Genomic DNA, 17,195 nt, shown 5'->3' with positions numbered 1-17,195 from the left:
CCCTTCATAGAAACACGGTCATAACTTTGTACTTCTAACCCTGGTTCAGATGTCTACAGTATCTTTTTATGTCCCCAGAAATTACCTGTCCACCACCTCCTATTATCCACAATGGGACACATACAGGGAGTTCCTCGGAAGATGTCCCATATGGAACTGTGGTCACCTACACGTGTTATCCTGGGCCAGAGGAAGGAGTGCAATTCAACCTCATTGGGGAGCGCACCATCTACTGTACAAGTGGAAGCAGAGGAAGAGGTTCCTGGAGTGGCCCTGCTCCTCTCTGTAAACTTTCCCTCCCTGCTGTTCAGTGCTCAGATGTCCATGTGGCAAATGGATATAAGCTGCCTGGCAAAGAAGCCCCATATTTCTACAATGATAGTGTGACGTTCAAGTGTAACAATGGATACATTTTGAATGGAAGTAGTCAGATTCGTTGTAAAGCCAATAATACCTGGGATCCTGAAATACCACTTTGTGAAAAAGGTAAAAAGTCAAACCCAATGGGAATTTTCAATGGCATTATACTTATTTATATTTTTCTTTTATGTTTTTTTATTTTTTTTCCTCAAGACAGAGTTTCTCTGTGTAACAGCCCTAGCTGTACTGGAACACACTTTATAGACCAGGCTGGCCTCGAAGTCACAGAGATCCACCAGCCTCTGCCTCCTGAATGCTGGGATTAAAGGCATATGCCACCACCACAGCCAGCTTCTTTTTTTTTTAATTGAAGAACTGGAGATCAAACATAGGGCCTTACACAAACTAGGCAAGTATAAACTACATTTCCAGCCACTATAGTTTAATTTAATATTTTCTACTCAAAACAAGAGTCTTTTTTAAAAAAGCAAAAGGGATATAGATTTCCTTCATATTTCCTCCATTACATAGAAAGCTATACATGTGTTGTATTGTGGTCTTTGCATGAGAGTACCCTTGGATTTGGAACATGTTCAGGGTATTGATGAAGGAAGGTCATTGGATAATTAATAAAGAAACTGCTTGGCCTGATAGGTTAGAACATAGGTGAGTGGAGTAAACAGAACAGAATGCTGGGAGGAAGAGGAAGTGAGCTCAAACACCATGCTCCTCCTCTCCGGGGCAGATGTGATGAAGCAAGCCACCAGGTCAGACATGCTGAATCTTTCCCGGTAAGACTGGTGCTACACAGATTACTAAATATGGGTTAGGCAAAATAAGTCACCACCTCGTGGTGCTACACACATTAATAGAACTGGGCCAAGCAGTGTTTATATAAATACAGTTTGTGTGTTGTTATTTCGGGGCATAAGCTAGCCAGGCGGCCAGGAGCCAGGTGGCAGGAACACAGCCCACAGCTCCCACTACAGGGTATAAAATGAGAAGAACTTTTTATTTTATTTTATTTTTTATTGATAAAAGGAGAATAAAAAAAATTCCACCTCCTCCGAGCCTCCCATTTCCCTCCCCCTCCTCCACTCTTCTCCCCCTCCTCCCACCCTTCTCCCCCTCCCCCACTCCTCTCCCCCTCCCTCTCCAGTCCAAAGAGCAGTCAGGGCTCCCTGCCCAGTGGTAAGTCCTAGGTCCTCCCCCCTCTGTCCATATCAAGGAAGGTGAACATCCAAACTGGCTAGGCTCCCACCAAGCCAGCACATTAAGTAGGATCAAAACCCCGTGCCATTGTCCCTGGCGTCTCATCAGCCCTCATTGTTCGCCATGTTCAGAGAGTCCAGTTTTATCCCATGCTATTTCGGTAACAGTCCAGCTGGCCTTGGTGAGCTCCCAGTAGATCAGCTCCACTGTCTCAGTGGGTGGGTGCACCCCTCGTGGTCCTGACTTCTTTGCTCATGTTCTCCCTCCTTCTGTTCCTCATTGGGACCTTGGGATCTCAGTTCATTGCCCCAGTGTGGGTCTCTGTCTCTATCTCCATCCATCACTTACTGAATCATGCCTTCAAAGTTTCAGATTGGCACCAGATGTTGTGTTCTTACAGTTCTGGAATAAAGTGCTGTTGTTGGTGTTTATATGGCAAGTTCACTCTCCAGGCCACCACCCTCTTGGGCACCACCATTGTTGATATGCATGTAGAAATATGCTCCTCTGTATCTAGAATAATATGAACAATACACTTGTGACCCTTACCACAAGTTATGGGAAACAAATTCACCTGCTGCCTTCAGGACTATAGAGTCTTGCCCATAAGATAAAGGCAATTTTGGTTCCTGAGTCATTTTTCTTTATGCTATGAGGAACCTAAAAGCAATCTCAACTTTGTCTCTTCAGAAGGATGTGAGCCTGTGCTAGAACTTCGTGACCTTCCAGATGATTCACGCATAAAACTAGTGAATAGAGCCTGTCAACATGGGTGAGTATGAAGTTGTCTCTCTAAGAAAGAATTGTGTCTTGGTAAAACCCTTTGGGGATTCCTCATGCTTCGACCCACAATGGTCGCACTAGCAACAGGTCCTGCCTGCTTTTTTGACATGGAGAGAGCTTTGCTAAGAGTTTCTTATATGTAAACAGCTTTCTCTTTTGGAGGACCAAGAGTTTAAGTTTCTTTGTGCTAAAGCTGACATTTAGAAGTACCTCTGTAGTTGTACAGTCTATGTTGCAGAAGTAAAATATTGAAAGTAAATGTAGTATAACAACTTTTTCTAGGTACCAGTTGACTGAACATACTTATGAAAAGTGTCAAAATGCTGAGAATGGGACTTGGTTCCAAAAGATTGCAGTTTGTAAAGGTAAAATATGGACACGGGGAAGCCAACTATGGATTAGGGAGTTAGAAAGGGATAATCAATTAGTGGAGAGGAAGTTTACAACTTCTTTAATAGTTTATACTTCTCTTTTCTTTGTATAAGATATGGAAAGTCTTTTAGTCTTGATCAATGCTGGCATTAAGAAGCAATTTGCCAAGTTGGAGTGAGTATTTACCATATGTGTATGAATATGAATGTGTGTATATATATATATTCTAATTTTACTAAATAGAAAAATATGTGGGATATTTCTAGAATATAGGAACACAGCTATATTTCTTCCTTTATATTTCATTTTATTTTCTGAAATTTTGGGGATCAATTTGCACATAAATTTCATGTTCTAATTTCCAAAATTTAAATAATTTTCTATTCATATAAATTATAAGGCACTTGTATAGTGTTTATATTACGATGGAGACTCAAATTCTCCAAATCTCTTCTGCAGTTATTCTCTGTCAACCTCCACCAAAAATTGCAAATGGAAAGCATACAGGAATGATGATAGAGCACTTCCTATATGGAAATGAAGTCTTTTATGAATGTGATCAAGGGTTTGATCTTCAGGGAGAGAAAAGTTTGCAATGCAGAAATGATCCTAAAGGACATGGATCTTGGAGTGGGCCTCCACCAAAATGCCTAAAATCTTCTCCTCCAACTCATTGTCCTGATCCAGAAGTCAAACATGGATACAAACTCAACAAAACTCATTCTGCATATTCCCATAATGACATATTACATGTTGACTGCAATCATGGCTTCATCATGAATGGCAGTAACTTGATAAGGTGTCATACCAATAACACATGGATACCAGGTATACCAACTTGTATCAAAAAAGGTAAGCCATTTTTATTGGTTAAAAGTGAAATATTTTACAAAATAAAAAAAGGCTTTTGAGTATGCATTCTACCTAAAGCATCTAAAAACTATAGCAGTTAGTGTTTTATGAGATGATTTGCCTTTTCCTATCTCTTCACTTGACTCCCTTTTCTCTTTCCTTTGTACATTATAATGATTAATTTATATATTAATCAATCTCTAATTTATTCATTCTTATGAATTTAGTTGGAAAAGTGTGCACAACTTTGGACAAATACTTGAGAAAAATATTTTGAAATTTTGATATTTAAGGCTATTGTGCCACCGAGGAAAAAGGAAAAGTTCTGAAGAATGAACCTGACCTTCAAACCCACTATATGGTCACATAATTTTAGCTGTTATTTGACAGCTTGTTCCTGCTAGTGCCTGTCCTCATTAGAGATTGTCAGGTGCAGCCTCATTAAATTAAGCTCCACAAAGGTGTGGTGTGACGCACACTCTGCTCTTCGTACTACGTATTACAGTACAGTTCGCGAGCTGGGCAAGGGGCTAGAGATTGAAACACACACACACACACACACAGGGGCGGGGAGGGAGGAGGGAGAGAGAGATGAAGAGGGGGAAGAAAGGGAGAGAGGAAGGGAGGGAGAAAGAGAGGGAGGAAGGGAGGGAGGGAACGAGGGAGGAAAGAGACAGAGACATGGGTCATCCTTGAATTCCCCAAGAATGCCAACTTTATTGTGTTCCAGGGCAGCTTATATAGTGCCTTCCCTGACCAATGGCCATGTCCTAGCTCTCAGGATTTTGAGCTGCAAAGCCCCCAGAAACCACTCCCCTGTCTCGTGCTCAGAGCAGCTGCAAGCACAGGAAAATAAGTTGTTTGTTCAGAGCAGCTGCAAGCATAGGAGAAACAAGCTGTTAACAGGAAATTCAGGATCTGGGGGTCTACAGCCCCCAACAGTGTGATTTCACTGTTCCTGGGCATCTGTTTGTTGATATTGGGATGTTTGGTGCTTAGATAATTAGCCTGTTTATAACATAGAGGGAAAAATAATAGATCAATTAGCTGTAAAAACCATTACTCTTGCTCAATTGAGGGAATATAATAGAATAGCATAAAGTAATAAATTATATTTGTAGACCACAGTTACAGATATAGCACCATAGCATCATGTGTTCTACACTTTTCTCCTACTCGTATATGGTATAGAGAGGAAAAGCACACATTCATCTAAACTTGAGAATTAACTAATTTGCAGGTTTCACATTGCTTTTCTGTGTTGCTATTACTCAGGGATTGTGCTGTTTAAGTGTTATTCTTTGCCCTATTAAGTCTTTCCTTGTTGATCTCCAAGCTTTCTTAGGTTGTCCTTCTCCATCCACAATTGCCAATGGAAATCATACTGGTGAGAACATAGCTCTATTTTCTCCTGGAATGCCAGTCATGTACAGCTGTCACCATGGTTACCTTCTGGCTGGAGAAGCATTGCTTGTCTGTACTCATGAGGGTACCTGGAGCCAACCTGCCCCTTATTGCAAAGGTATTTTGTCTGCTTTGTTGTTGTTTCTAGCAAAGTAATTTGTCCCAAACATATATGTTCAGTTAAGCATTTTATCTTAAAATTGTTAGAGATTAATACTATGATTTAATTGAGTACATTTAATAAATTAATATATTAATCTCAGACCTTAAAATGAAAATGGCATAACTATATGACTAATTATTTAGTTAATAAAAATTAATTAATATTTAGAAAAATAATAATTATTTATATATGGAAAGTTGAAGTGATTTTTATAATTTAAGTAACTAAGCAAAGATTATAATCACACTATTGTTAAAGTTTTTGTAAGAAGGCATTTGACATAAAATCAATAAAAATCACAATTTCCTTTTGATTATATTTCCCTATTTGGTAGTGAGATTATGGTTAAGTTTTTCTATTGATTATTTGGGAATCTCACATCATTCACTCCGATTGCATTCACCTCCCAATCTCCTTATGTCTGCACCCCTCCACTGTGACCACTCCCTCCACAAAGAAAAGAAAAATACAAGTCAGTTTTGTGTTGTTTGTATACTCACTGGAGTATGGCCAAATTCCTAGTGACCAGCCCCCCCAGTGAGGATAACTCTTTCTCCACCTGCATCTGCACCAGAAGCCACCAACTGAGGAGAGCAGTGTGTTGTGCAGAGAAGGGAGGGGCCAGTTTTCCAATGCCCACTCTACAGCCGAAGGTGCTGGGACAGCTCTCCTGTACCCGCCACCATTGCACTGGCAGGTGAGAGGTGGGGCCAGCTCTCCCACAATACAGACAATTTTTTAAACAATTTTACATATAAAATATTATCAGCAATGTATATTAAATAGGGATAATAAGTCAGTATATAATATTGCCGATGATTATACTTTATGCCAGATGCTGTGCATTGCTTCCATTATTATCTCATTTAATGTTCATGAAACCCATAAGAGTGGTACCATTGTTATTCCTGCTTTCTAGATAAGGTTTCAATGTCTCAGAGAGATCTGTGACTTACACAAAGTCATACAACTAGCAGTGAGGATTCAAGCAAAAGATCTTATACCAGTCATGTTTCTAATTTTCATATTGTAAAATGATAAAATCATATACAAAATTCATGTTCAAGAACCATGCAATTGGGGGAAAAGATAGCTCAAGGGAAAGATGTGGTTAAGAGTCAAGCTGTTCTTCCACAGAACGCAAGTTCTATACCTACCCCTTACATAGGGTGACTCACAGCCACCTATAACTCCAGATCCAGAGAATCCAATGCAGAAAAAGAGGATTTTCTGGTCTCTAAAGCACCTGCACACATATGCTGTTCTTACACACTCATGCACTCACATAAACACAAAGACACACACAGAGAAATCTTTAAAAATGTTATCAAAATTGTCACAAAATCATAACATTCTAAATATGTTTAAGATTTTGTGTTAGGTCACATTCATAGTTATTCAGCTGAATGTGGCCACCTGCGATTGCAAGTTGAACACTACTGATAGCTCATGTGCTCAAAATATCAAAGAAGAAATGAGAATGTGCATGGATGTATGAAGAATTAGGCTAGTAACCAAGAAGGAACAGTGATTTGGAACAATTAATATTCACCCCTTAATATTTTTAAAGAAGGTGTTAGAATTATTTAAACACTGTTAACATAGACACATAAACAAAAACCAATGCAGCTTAAGTTGCGAGGTAGTTGTTGAAAAATGTTTAAGGATTGCCACACCAGCTTGCTTCTTAGGTCAGCATAATTGAAAAATCTTTTTCCAACCCTTTACTCTAAGGTAATGTTTGTCTTTGAAGTTGAGGTATGTTTCTTGTATGCAGCAGGAAGATGTTTTTTTATCCATTCTGTTAGCCTGTGTGTTTATATTGGCAAATTGAGTTCATTGATATTAATAATAGGCAGAGGCTACTTATTCATTCCCAGATGCCCAGGCACAAAAAATAATCACACAGAAAATATACTAATTACGATGCTGCTTGGCCTATTAGCTTAGGCTTTTCATTAATTAACTTTTACATCTCAAATTAAACTATTTCTATTATTTTGTGTTTTACCATGAGGCTCGTGGCCTACTGGCAATGTTTTGGCTGGTATCTTACATATTTCTCCTTCAGCAGCTACATGACATCTCTCTGACTCTGCCTTCTTTCTCCCAGTATTCAGTTTAGTTTTCCTGCCTAGCTCTATTTTGCCTGTCATAGGCCCAAGCAGTTTCTTTATTCATTAACCAATAAAAGCAACACATATACAGAAGGACTTTCCACATCAATTAATGACTAGTGTTTGCTAGTTCCTCTTATTTGGTAGTGGTGGTGGTGGTGGTGGTGGTGTGTTTCCCTTCTTTGGGTTTTGTTGATGTGGAATTATCTATTGCCTGTGTATTTGTGGGTGTAGCTAACTTCTTTGGGTTGGACTTTTCCTTCTAGTACTTCTGTAGAACTAGATTTGTGGATAGATATTGATTAAATTTAACTTTTGTAATGAAGTATCTTGTTTTCTCCGTGGATGGTTTTGAAAGTTTTGTTGGGTTTAGTAGTCTGGGCTAGAATCCAATGTCTTTTAAAGTTTACAGGAACTCTATCCATGTTCTTTTGGCTTTTAGAGTCTCTATTGAGAAGTTGGGCATAATTCTGACAGGTTTGCCTGTATATGTTACTTGACCTTTTTCCTTTACCGCTTTTAATATTCTTTCTTTATTCTGTATGTTTAGTGGTTTGATTATCATATTGTGAAGGGATGTTTTGTCAGGTCCAGTCTATTTGGTGTTATATAAATTTTTTGTACCTCTATAGGTATATCTTTCTTTAGGTTGGGAGATTTTTCTTCTATAATTTTGTTGAATATATTTTCTGGGTCTTTGTTCAGAATTTCTTCTCTTTCTTCTATCCCTATTATTCTTAGGTTTTGTCTTTTCATAGTATCACAGATTTCCTAGAAATTTTGTGTTAGGCATTTTTTAGATTTAACATTTTCTTTGACTAATGAACCTATCTCCTCGATCAGATCTTCAATGCCTGAGATTTTCTCTTCCATCTCTTGTATTCTCTTGGTGCTGCTTACATCACTTACTCTTTTCCAGCATTCCCTCAGTTTATATTTTCTCTATTGCTTCTATTTTCATTTTAAGGTCTTTAACAGTTATATTTGTTTCCATCAACTGTTTGGTTTTTCTTCTTGGTTTTCCTGACATTCTTTTTTTTTAATTTTATTTATTTTTCCATTTAAAAATTTCTACTTCTTCTCCTCCTCCCATTTCCCTCCCGCTCCCCCACTCACCCTCCTCTTCCCGCCTCCAGTCTTAGGAGAGGGCAGGGTACACTGCCTTGTGGGAAGTCCAAGGCCCTCCCCTCTCCATCCAGGCCTAGGAAGGTGTGCATCCAAACAGACTAGGGTCCCAAAAAGCCAGTACATGCAGTAGAAACAATTCCCAGTGCCATTATCAACGGCTTCTCAGTCAGCCCCATTGTCAGCCACAATCAGAGCATCTGGTTTGATCACATGCTCATTCAGTCCCAGTCCAGCTGAATTTGGTGAGCTCCCATTAGATCAGGCGCACTATCTCAGTGGGTGGACCAACCGCTCGAGGTCCTGACTTCCTTGCTCATCTTCTCCCTCCTTCTACTCTTCAACTGGACCTTAGGAGCTCAGTCCATTGCTCTGATGTGAGTCTCTGTCTCTATCTCCATCCATCGCCGGATGAAGGTTCTATGGTGATATTCGAGATATTCATCAGTGTCTATAGGACAAGGCCAGTTCAGGCGCCCTCTCCACTGATTCCCAAGGACCTAGCTGGGGACATCCCCTTCCATAGACACCTGGTATACCCTCTAGAGCCAAGTCTCTTGCCACCCCTAAAATGGCTCCCTTAATATAGATATATTCTTCCCTGCTCCTATATCTGCCCTTCCTCCATTTCAACCCTCCAACTCCCCCAAGCTCTCCCCAATCCTTCCCTTCTTCCTTCTCTCTCCCCATCTCCCCTTTTCCCCACTTCACCCCTTGTAGGGATAAGTCCCGCCCCTAAGGGGGCTTGTTCTCCTCGGGCTAATGTTTGCCTATAAATTTGGCCAGCGTGCTCCCAGCTGCTGCTTCTGCTTTCCTGGTCTCCGCAGGAACGGTGGTTCTGTAAGTCTATTTCTCCATTAAAGATATAAATATAATCTGTCTGCATTCGTTTACGCCGTTACAACCCCTACTCCTATGCTCCCAACTTTTGCCTGGCAATCTTGTCTGCTTCCAATTTCCAAGAGGATCTATATATGTTTTTCTTTGGGTTCACCTTATTATTTGGATTCTCTGGGCTTGTGAACTATAGGCTCAATGTCCTTTGTTTATGGCTAGAGTCCACTAATGAGTGAGTACATACCATATTCATCTTTTGGGGTCTGGGTTATCTCACTCAGGATAGTGTTTTCTATTTCCATCCATCTGCATGCAAAATTCAAGATGTCATTGTTTTTTTAACCACTGAGTAGTACTCTAATGTGTATATGTTCCGCACTTTCTTTATCCATTCTTCCATTGAGAGGCATCTAGGTTGTTTCCAGGTTCTGGCTATTACAAATAATGCTGCTATGAACATAGTTGAACAAATGCTTTTGTAGTATGATTGGGCATCTCTTGGGTGTATTCCCAAGAGTGGTATTGCTGAATCTTGAGGTAGGTTGATTCCAATTTCCTGAGAAACCGCCACACTGATTTCCTGATATTCTTTAAGAGATGTATTAGTTTCCTCCAAATTTTTGGTTGTCTTTTCCTCCAATTCTTTAAGAGACCCTTAGTATTTCTTTAAGAAAATATTAGAATTATTTAAACACTGTTAACATAGACACACAAACAAAAAACAGCATAGCTTAAATTGCTCGGTAGCTGTTGAAAAATGCTTAGCAATAACTGCCCAGAGTATTGGCTTATGCTATCCACTGAAACTTTGCTTACTGATAATGAAGTAAGCTGATTTCTAGTAAGGACAGTTTCTACTTTCTTGGTAAAGGACAAATCATGACTATGTATTAGTAAGATTTTTTTTTTAATTGCAGAGGTAAACTGTAGCTTTCCTGAGGATACAAATGGAATCCAGAAGGGACTCCAGCTTGGGAAAATGTATCGGTATGGAGCTACTGTGACTTTGGAATGTGAAGATGGATATACCTTGGAGGGAAGTCCTCAGAGCCAGTGCCAGGATGACCACCAGTGGAATCCTCCCCTGGCTATCTGCAAGTATCGTAAGTGCAAGTGTCTCACCACTATTTATATGTGGCCTGTGAAGGAGGGGAATGGAGTATCTATCAGTGTAGGAAATTCACAGGGCTTTGACATAATGAACAGTGATGCGACAACAGATTGACTGAAAGGCAATAGTCAATATAAAAAATAGTATAGATGAGGATGGGGTATATCATATCAATACTCTAAAAAAAACAAACATGTCAAACTCACAGCCTTCTATTTGAAAGAAACTTCTGTGAGACTTCTCTCTTTGCTGATTTTTAAGTGCTTACCAACTTGAGAAGACTTCCAAAAACATGTCAGCTAGCCTGTTATAACAGTTCCTATTTTCATTTGATCTCAAAAATCACTGACTATAAAGCTGACTGTACTGATGAACTCGCACAACTTATCTAATTAAAGCGGATGATATCCATTTAATTTTAACATAATAGAAGAGTAATAATAACTTGTGAAAATATATCTATATCCTAAGTAGACAAAATGGGATCTGAGTATCGACTTCTGGGACATTGCCAGGTGTCATGGTACCTAGATGACATTGACTTGTTCTGCTATACTGATGTTTCATAATTTTTTTATTTCTCTTTAGGGTCAACAATGCCTCTTATTTGTGGTGAGTTCTCTTAAATATTTGGAGAAGATTTTTTATAAATATATAATTAGATGTTCTACATTCTACACATTAATATGTTTAATTTTAATTCATTGGGTCTAATGTTCTTTCATGTTTTAAAGGTATTTTAATATTCTTGATACATTATAAAATGTCCACTTAAGTTAGAGTTGAAAGTGTTTTCAAAGTTTTTAAGTTGAAAGTCTCTTTTCATTTGCTCTTGATATTTGGTACAATTGAAATAAGTAATCTTATTCTGCTACATTAAAGTATACTTCACAATGAAGAGTCAAATGTTGCTATGCAAAATCATGGGACTCTGGTATTCTATCCTGTGTTCCTAATTACACTCTAAGGACAAGATTGTTTACCAATGAAACTAAAAAAGAATAGAGAAAACATGATGGAGAGTTGACTGGAGTCCTGTGGTCCATGTGCTGCAGACAAAACATCGACTAGATACAACTAGAAAAACTTAAAGCTCAATCATGATTATTCAGTAATTTAGAGTTTATGGTTAAGAAAAATGTACTAAAATATCATATTAACAACTTCTGTACCACTAGGAGTAAGCCCTACAATCAGCTCCTAGCAATATAAGACATTTTTTTTCTGGCATTAAATGTTTATTTTCTCCCTTCAGGTGTTTCTGCAGGCTCAGTAGTTATTATTTTGGTTGGTGTCATCTTCTGTATGATGTTAAGACATAAAGAACGGTAAGTCCAAATGAATGTTTGACCAATAACTACTACAGCTTTTGGGTTCTTCTCGCCAATTTTAAAAACACAACTTATATGAACTGGTGTGTGTGTATGTGTGTGTGTGTTGTAATGTTTGGGCTAGCATGACTTAAGCTTCCCCAGCTCTAAGTTACCTGATACTTGGCAAATCTTTCTCTGAGTATCTTTCCTGATACTAGGGTGCACAAAACTTACATACACAAAACATACCCAGGTAGATACCTGATGTACATGCTTTATAAAAGATATCCTTTACATATACCAATATTCTGTAGTTTCCACAAGATTCAAGGGTCAGAGGGCTTTTATGTCATATCTGTATCTAAACCTATGCCATCGTTACTGTCACATACAGTGTTTCCAGTCATACCCAATTATATGGATGTTCTCAAAGTCCGTAGTGGAAAGCCAAGGCTCTAGTCCATTGGCAGACACTTCATTCTACCTAGAACATATTCCTCTCTGTAGTAATAAGGGCGGCGGGGCTGCGTCCCCAGCACCCTGGCTGCCTGGCTAGCTTATGCCCAAAATAACAACACACAAACTGTATTCATTTAATCACTGCTTGGCCCATTTCTATCTAGCCTCTTCTAGGCTAATTCTCACATATTAATTTAGCCCATTTCTAATCATCTGTGTAGCGCTCCTCGGTGCGCTTACTGGGAAGATTCTAGCCTATGTCCATCTTTGGTCGGAGCTTCATCGCGTGCGTCTGCCTGGGAGCTGGGAGCATGGCGTCTCTCTGAGGCGTCTGCTCCCGAGAGGAGAGCTGTGGAGTATGAGCTCACTTCCTCTACCTCCCAGCATTCTGTTCTGTTTACTCCTCCCACCTATCTTCTAACCAATGAGGGCCAAGCAGTTTCTTTTTATTTAACCAATGACCTTCCTCCATCACCTCTCTTTGTTTTTACCTCTGGTTTTTTTTTAACAATTCAAATAAAACTATTAGACATTAATCACTGCTTTGTGTCCTCACCAAATATAATTAACTATGGTAACATCATGGTACTTCTTGAGTTGCAAGTTTGTCCTCTTTTACCAGACTATGACCTCCTTAACGTCAAAGTCTATGTCCTGGTAGTATACCATGGTGCTAATATAAGGAGGCAATCAATAGTTACTATACTACAAATGAACAGACATGATCATTATCTTTCCATATGCCTCCTATTTCTCTAGCATCACTCTCAAACTTTTTATAAAATCATGTATATGAATGCTAGACATAGCAACACATGATATATTCTCAGAAAATCACTGACATTCTTTAATAATTGGGCTTTAAAGACATCAATGGTAGCATAGAAGAATAAATGCTGTATTTCCTACATAAATCATTTAATTTTAGAACCAATATACTTACTTTTATATTTTAGAAATACAATAATTATTAAAAAGCTTTATATAAACTAAAGGAAGTTAGACAAAAGGTTATATGATAGTTTACAAAACAAAGGAAAGAATACAAGTAAACCATTAAACAGAATATTTCAAAATATCTTCAAGTGTTATCACTGGATGTTTGTTTATTTAACTTTTATGTGCTATTTTATAGACTTTTTAATTTGATTTTTGCAAATTAAGATGTGTACTGGGTATCTTTTAAGTTCCTATAGAGAAGTCTTCCCTCTATACCACAAATCATTTCACTCTAGTGATAACATTGTAGGTTCTAACTTGGACAATTACCAAACTAGTAAATTATTTATTTTTATGTGCCCTTAAAATTGGGGCCTATGGTTTTTAATATTTAAGAAAATGAGATGAAATCACACATGAAAATACAATTTTCTGGATGATAGAAAGCAGACAGCTAGTGAACCCTCACCATAATCACAGTTAATTAGTAGATTTGACAGCTTTTTCTTATGTTTCTCTTTTAGCAATTATTCTACAAAGACAAGGCCTAAAGAAGGAACTTTTCATTTAGAAACACGAGAAGTATATTCTGTTGATCCATACAACCCAGCAAGCTGATAACATGACAAGTTGGTATATAATAAAACTGAAATACATTACTAATATGTATATATACATATGTATATGTACATATATATTTCAAGATTGTTTTAATATTTTCTCAAGTCTTTCTTAAACATGGTCTTAAGTAACTATTATTTGTATCAGTCTTTAATAGCTATGTACAATATTATTTACTTACCTACTTCATATTGCTAACTGAAGGTCTTAGTTTAAAAACTGTCTATTTAGTAAATATGTAACAAATGTGATTAATAAAATTATTAAGAATAATTTAAAATGCTTAAAAATGAAATAAAGTCAGATATGGTAGTGCATGCTTATGATTCTAGCACTTGAGAAATAGAAGAAAGATCAGGAATTTAAGCCTGGTCTCAGTCACATTGTGAATTTGAGGGTAGGGTTGGCTGGATGAGGTGCTGTCTCAAAAGGGGGGATAAAAATAAAGTAAGTATCATTAAAGAGAATTAAACAGGGAAAGAAGACAGATAAATGAAAGTGATTACATAGAAAGTATTCACTAAGAAAATGGCGTTTGTTCAAAGACTGGAGAACACAGTGAGTCGGCCAAGTAAGCACATAGAAGAAGAGGATGCAAAGAATATACAAACAGGAGCAAGTTCAAAGACTAAGAGGTCTTGCTGTGTTGGCATAACAAGGTGGTTTGTGTGGCCAAAAGTGAATTAATCAAATAGGAAATACATACTCAGAGAGGTACTGTTGAAGGAGCTGGATGATTAGATAGGGTGGGCTAGGTCATTGTCATAAGTTTTTATTTTGAGATGGGAAGCACACCCGAGTTTTAAGCATAATAACTACATAATCACCTTAATCACTGGGTTAAGAAGACGCTATAGAAAGTTAAGGGTAGAAGAAGGAAATCAACAAAAAGGCGGATACAAGAATCCAGGCAAGGAACAACAATCTGGCAAGAAGAGGCCATATACTGCATGCATTTTTAAGATAATAGGAAGGGAACTTAAACAATGTTTTGTGTCTGGATTTAAAGGATAAAGAAAGGTATTGATCATGATGCCAGGATTTTGGGGCCTAAGCCACTGGAGTGATAAAGTTGCTATTAAGATGATTCAGAATGTGATGAGCAGACTGAAGAGAAAAAAGTTCTGCTTTGGGGGTGTTAAATGTGAGATATCTCATAAATAATCAAACATAAGTATCAAGAAGGCAGTTGAAAAATTCACATCTCAAGCATCACAGATAATAGTGAACATACAAATGCACACATAAATAAAGAGACTGAGTCAGATCATCATGGAGTTTAAAGAGACCACATAAGAGAAAAAGTCCAAGAACCGAACCTTATGGCTTCTAATGTGAGGAGCTGTAAAATAAGGAAAAGAGGCTGCAAAAGAGAGACCCACCCCCAAGTGTGGTGTGCAGAGGTACAGGGAGCTTAGGGAAGAGGGAAGTTGCTGTTGACAGCTTAAAAATGACAAGCAATGAAAATTGACCATTGGATTTAACAGCACAAAATTTGTTGGTGAACCTGCCAAAAATAGTTTTAGTAAATATAAAGGAGAAAGAAGTTGGATTAATCTTAAGAGAAAACAAAAAAAAAACAGAAATTGAAGTATAAACTATAGGTAGATTGCTATATCTAGGAGTGCTTCTGTAATGGATCAGATAATCATAGAAAAATAGCTATATAAAAAAGACTTTTCAATAATTAATATATGTATCTATCCCACAGTTCCTATAAGATGATCAAGATGACCTAATAGAAAAAGAAATGAAAGCAAGGCAGAAAAAAAAGGGTTTCTGAGCCAGAATTTTAGTGGAGAAGTTTTTCAGAAATAAAGGCTTACTAATAAAATAAAACGGAAACTATAACAACAGAAACAAAGAAGATGCTCCCATACAATATGATGAAGAAGATGCTCCCATACAATGTGATGGCAAATGCACATCCACTCTCCTTTAGTGTGATGGTTTGCAGTGACTAGGAAGTGAACTGGCTCGAAGAGAATAAGACTGAAGATGTTAGAAATTAAGAGAAAGGATAAAATATTGAAGTGAGCTGGAAGTAGAACAAGCACTATTTATAATCTACCAAAGGTCACAGAAAAACTGGTGACATTAGAAGGTATGTTTTGCTGAGTATTTGATACCATATCTCACTCAGACCTCACAATCATTTTGAAAGATTAATAGCTCAAAAATGACAAGAAATGAAAATGAACCACTGGATTAGCAATTAATTTGTTAATGTAATTGATAAGACTTTTTGTATAAATAAAAAAGAAAGATGATACCAAGCTGAAGTAATAGTCCCCATGAAAAAACTAAAGCTAAAATATTCTCTTGGCCAAAGAATTTAGAATCAGGGTCTGGAAAAATGAATTATTCAGAGGTTAAAAGCATTTATTGCTCTTGCAGAGGGCCCAAGTTTAATACCCAGAATTTACATGGTAGCTCAGAACCATTTGCAAGTCCAGTTTCAGAAGATCTGATGCTTCTGTGAGCTTTTGCACATATGTGGTGCACATATAGACACTCAGGCACACACATATGCACAAATTCTTTTAAAAAAGAATTTAGGGCCAGTTGTGACTTTAAACTGATTCCCGTATATTTGACAGACACCTTACCATCTGTCCTCTTGGACTTACCTTATTAGGACAAAAGACATATATATCATAGAATAAGAATAAATGTCATAGGCAAAGTACAGAGAAGTTATTGTAGCATTTGAAGATGAAACTATTACTTGCTCCTGGTGAGTCTTAGCAAAGGCAAGTAGGAGAAAGGGAACATTGTATCAGAGAGATCCCAAACTCAAAACAAGGTACCCAAACAAAAGCTTTTATATATTTGTTGTATACACATTGATTTTTATTTTATTTGTATTTATCAGCATAAAATATAGTTGTGTTCCAGATTATATTACTTAAAGTGCTTCCTAATATAATAATTCATTAATGGTTTTAGTTGTCAAATAGAGAGAATGTTGATGCTCTAGTCATGTTATTTAAACTTGAGTTATATTATTCACATTGTTATCTACATAGAAATTATGCTTCTGTGTCTTGTGGCTTAAAATTGCATTAAACATTGATAAGAAAGAAAGCATTTGAGTATCAGTAAATCTCTGAGTGGTTGTAGCATCAGTGAACTAATATAATAAATTGTAACTTTTTATATATGCAATTTATTCTTAAACAAAACAGAGAATGCTTGTTTGATGTTAAAGATGGTTCACAACCATCCTGCAGTGAGGCCTACTCTATGGAATTTTATTAGTGATTGGACTGAAGCCAGGCTGTGGATATAGAAATGGAAATGACACTGCAATAATAAGCTTATTTAAGAAAACTACTCTGTGAGTTCGAGGCCAGCCTAGTCTACAAGAGCTATTACCAGGACAGGCTCCAAAGGTACAGAGAAACCCTATCTTGGAAAAAAGAAAAGAAAGGAAAACTAATTCTTACAGGTGGTGGTGGCACATGCCTTTAATCCCAGCATTAAGGAGGCAGAGGCAGGCAGATCTCTGTGAGTTGGAGGCCAGT

General features: G+C 37.5%; 1 protein-coding gene across 3 annotated transcripts in view; it reads left to right on the top strand.

Moving 5' to 3' along the window:
- Cr2 (complement C3d receptor 2) overlaps nt 1–16,755 on the top strand; it is a 35,260-nt gene extending 18,505 nt beyond the window's left edge. For 2 of the 3 annotated variants that reach the window (XM_075989539.1, XM_075989541.1), the window contains 9 exons: nt 79–486; nt 2,263–2,344; nt 2,638–2,720; nt 3,187–3,579; nt 4,916–5,101; nt 10,143–10,328; nt 10,925–10,948; nt 11,592–11,664; nt 13,572–16,755. In XM_075989539.1, the coding sequence (XP_075845654.1) occupies nt 79–486; nt 2,263–2,344; nt 2,638–2,720; nt 3,187–3,579; nt 4,916–5,101; nt 10,143–10,328; nt 10,925–10,948; nt 11,592–11,664; nt 13,572–13,665 (1,529 nt within the window). In that variant the 3' untranslated portion in view covers nt 13,666–16,755. The remainder of the gene's footprint in view (nt 1–78; nt 487–2,262; nt 2,345–2,637; nt 2,721–3,186; nt 3,580–4,915; nt 5,102–10,142; nt 10,329–10,924; nt 10,949–11,591; nt 11,665–13,571) is intronic. The other variant, XM_075989540.1, reaches the window with a different exon arrangement.
- Nucleotides 16,756–17,195: the final 440 nt, after the last annotated feature.

This window comes from Microtus pennsylvanicus, chromosome 10 (genome assembly GCF_037038515.1).
Source record: "Microtus pennsylvanicus isolate mMicPen1 chromosome 10, mMicPen1.hap1, whole genome shotgun sequence".
Taxonomy (NCBI): domain Eukaryota; kingdom Metazoa; phylum Chordata; class Mammalia; order Rodentia; family Cricetidae; genus Microtus; species Microtus pennsylvanicus.
This window is presented reverse-complemented; position numbering and strand designations above follow the sequence as displayed.